The 3,904-nt window shown below is 34.1% G+C and overlaps 1 protein-coding gene across 1 annotated transcript; it reads left to right on the top strand.

The window, feature by feature from the left end:
* The first annotated feature begins 1,309 nt into the window (after positions 1–1,309).
* Positions 1,310–3,655, top strand: LOC112709100 (uncharacterized). The gene has a single exon (XM_025760999.1). The coding sequence runs from the start codon at positions 1,310–1,312 to the stop codon at positions 3,653–3,655; it is 2,346 nt and encodes a 781-aa protein (XP_025616784.1).
* The last annotated feature ends 249 nt before the right edge of the window (positions 3,656–3,904 follow it).

Here is a 3,904-nt window from a genome sequence, read left to right on the forward strand (position 1 = left end):
CCACTCGCCCACTCCGTTCAGTCTTTCTCCCGCGTCGGCTCCGTCAGTTTCTCGTTGCATCGCAGCGTGCCCGCGTCTGGTTCTGGCGTTGCGTTCCTTCAGTGTCTGGTGTATGGTGTGGTCTTCTTCTTCTTCTTCTTCTTCCTTGGTCTTCACAGCTGCAAGCCTTAAATCCTCGTCTGGTTCTGTCTTCCCGTTCCTTCGGCGTGTAGATCTGGTTCTGTCTTCAGCAGTTCAGGGTGTGTGGGGTGTTGCTGGTTCTGCCGCTGGGTGCTGCCGTGCCGCTGGTTCTGCCGCTGGTTCTGTCGCTGGGTGTCTGGGTCCTGGGTGCTGCTGGTTCTGCCGTTGGGTACCCTGCTTCATTCAGTTTTTATTCTCATTTGCTGCATTGTTATTAAGTTGATATAGTTCATTAATTCATTCAATTTGATATAGTTGATTAATTTGTTTTGATGTGATTGAGTTTATTCTGATGTAAATCATGTAATTGTGTTCTGATAGACTGATAGAGTTCTAATATAATTGTTGGTTACTTTGTTAATTAACAATTGTGTTCTGATGGAATTTTAATGGAGTTATGATGTAATTGTGTTCTGATGGAAGAATTGTTCTGATGTAATTGTGTTCTGATGTAATTGGCTTGACATTTTCCTATAGTAGAAGAATTATTTCGAAAATAAAAAAACACAGATATAGGAATTTATGATATGAATAAGAATGAGAGGGGAATCAGGGGATTATGATATGAATGTTAGAACTTAGAAGGGATGATGATTTAGAAGCTTACAGACTACAGTACATAGCTTTCAGTTTCTATAGCAAGCATTTTAAAGTACTTTCTGATCATTCATTCCTAGCTTCCAAAGCATGAACTCTATACATCAAAGCTCTGCCATCTACAATTGGCTACTGGCAAAGAAACCAGAATTTGTACTTTCAAATCTCTATTAGGATAATTAATGCAAATTATGGACTTGCGTTTTAATTTCCTTTAACTTGTGATATATGTAATATCTCATTTGAATATCTTTTTTCATTGTACTTTTGTGGTATTCAATTATGATGAATTGATGATGTATTTATAATATGCTGAGGAAAAGGGCTAGCTTCAAATGTTTCTAATAAATTAAAGCTATATAGTCTTATATTCTTATTTTAATGGATCTTTTATATGAATATATTAAGCAATTCATCATGTAAGAATATATTATCAGTATAATCTCTCAATATATTTATAATTTTATACTGAACTTTTCAATTTATATAGAATTGTGAATTAATTTAGGTTTATAATTTTATTCTATTAGTAATGGAGAAATATTTCAAAAGAACTTCATCATTGGAGATTGGATCCCAAAACAATTCATCAACTTCTTCTAACAAGAGGAGATTTTTAGAATTCGAAGTAGAGAATCTCATAGCAGATCCAGGACAACGACCAAAGATTTCAAGTTATCATCCGAATGACAGAGACAAAGTTAGATGTGCATATTTGCAAAAAGGTCCTTGTCAACCAAGGAATCATGATTTTCCGCAAACTGCTTGTGGTTCATCTTTTCGAAGATTTAATTCTAATTGGTTTGATGATTATGGCAATTGGTTAGAGTATAGTATATCAAAAGATGCTGTTTTTTGTCTTTGTTGTTATCTTATGAAACCTGAGACTGAAGGTGGTGATGCTTTTGTAACAAATGGCTTTTCAAATTGGAAAAAAAAGGAGAGATTACAAACTCATGTTGGGATTCATGATAGTGCTCATAATCAAGCTTGGAGAAAATGTGAAGCACTTATGAAACCAAAACAACACATTAGTGCTGCTATTGAAAAACAATCTGAGCAAGCTAAAAAGAATTATCAAATTCATTTGACAGCCACAATTGATTGTATTAGATTTCTTTTGCGACAAGGATTGGCCTTTCGTGGTAATGATGAGACAGATGATTCTGTTAATCAAGGAAATTTTTTGGAACTTCTAAACTTTCTTGCGCAACATAATGAAGAGATTGGTCGTGCTTTCAAAAATGCTCGTGGGAATCTTAAACTAAGAGCTCCCTCAATTCAAAAAGACATTGTAAGAGCTGCTGCAAGTGAAACGACAAAAGTTATTGTTAATGATCTTGGGGATGAATTGTTTGCTGTTTTGGTTGATGAAGCCCGCGACATTTCTATTAAGGAGCAAATGTCAGTTTGTTTAAGGTATGTGAATAAAGAAGGGCAAGTTAGGGAGCATTTTCTTGGTCTTGTTCATGTTTCTAATACTAATGCTTTATCTCTAAAATTAGCATTGGAGTCATTATTAGAAACATATAATTTAAGTTTATCAAGAGTACGTGGCCAAGGATATGATGGTGCAAGTAATATGCAAGGAGAATTTAATGGTTTAAAAACTTTGATATTGAAAGAAAATTCTTGTGCTTTCTATGTACATTGCTTTGCTCACCAACTTCAGTTAGCTCTTGTAACGGTTGCAAAAAAACAAGTTGAAATTGCTTTGCTTTTCAATTTGTTAACCAATTTGTGCAATGTTGTTGGAGCTTCATGTAAACGAAGAGATATGCTTCGTGATAGTCAGATGACTAAGACAATTGAAGCATTACAAAGTGGAGAAATTGCTAGTGGACGTGGTTTGAATCAAGAAATAACTTTGAAAAGAGCTGGAGATACTAGATGGGGTTCACACTATGGAACTATACTTAGATTAATTTCTTTGTTTCCTTCCGTGGTCAATGTTCTTGAATATGTTGAGGAAGATGGAAATAATTCAGAACAAAGAGCTGAAGCATGTCATTTATTGAATGTCATTCAATCCTTTGAATTCATTTTCAACTTGCACTTGATGAAAAATATCTTGGGAGTTACTAATGAATTATCTCAAGCATTACAAAGGAATGATCAAGACATTGTAAATGCTATGGCATTGGTTAAAGTGTCTAAGCAACGGTTGCAAACTATAAGAAATGATGGTTGGTCTCTTTTAATTGACGAAGTCTCATTGTTTTGTGAAAAATATAATATTACTGTTCCAAAAATGGATGATATATTTGTGTCACAAGGAAGATCAAGACGCAAAGCTCAAAAGATCTCAAATTTGCATCATTTTGAAGTTGAGATATTCTATCAAGTAGTTGATAGACAACTTCAAGAACTCAACAACCGTTTTACAGAGGTGAATACTGAATTACTTCTTTGTATAGCTTGTCTGAATCCAAGACACTCATTTATTGCGTTTGATAAGGAGAAGTTAATCCAGTTAGCTCAATTCTATCCATTAGAATTTTCTTCTACTCAACTTTTGGCACTTGATAGTCAACTTGAGAACTTCATACTAGATGTGCGTTCTGATGATCAATTCTCAAACTTAAATGGGATTGGTGCTCTTTCTCAAAAATTGGTTGAGACTCGAAAAAATATTGTTTATCCATTAGTGTTTCTTCTTTTGAAGTTAGCTTTAGTTTTGCCTGTAGCAACTGCATCAGTTGAAAGAACCTTTTCTGCTATGAACATCATAAAGAGTCGGCTTCGCAACCATATGGGAGATGAATTTTTAAATGATTGTTTAGTGACATACATAGAAAGAGAGACATTTGATTGTATTGACAATGAAAAGATTATTCAATCTTTTCAAAATATGAAACCCAGAAGAATGGGATTTTAAATTATTTATTATTTAAATTATTATTTTATTATTTTAATTTGTTAGTTAAATAATTTGAAGAATAATTATATTTTATAATACTATAGTATAATTATATAAATTATTATTATACTATATATATTTTGCCCCCACGGATAAAATTTTCTGAATCCGTCACTGGGTGGAGTCCGCCGTCGAGCTGTGTGCCGCTGATGGTGGTGAACCAGACGTTTCCCTTGATGTTGGAAAAGAGCACCGAAGTTGCTATTC

The sequence above is a fragment of the Arachis hypogaea genome, chromosome 9 (genome assembly GCF_003086295.3).
Source record: "Arachis hypogaea cultivar Tifrunner chromosome 9, arahy.Tifrunner.gnm2.J5K5, whole genome shotgun sequence".
In the NCBI taxonomy this organism is placed as follows: domain Eukaryota; kingdom Viridiplantae; phylum Streptophyta; class Magnoliopsida; order Fabales; family Fabaceae; genus Arachis; species Arachis hypogaea.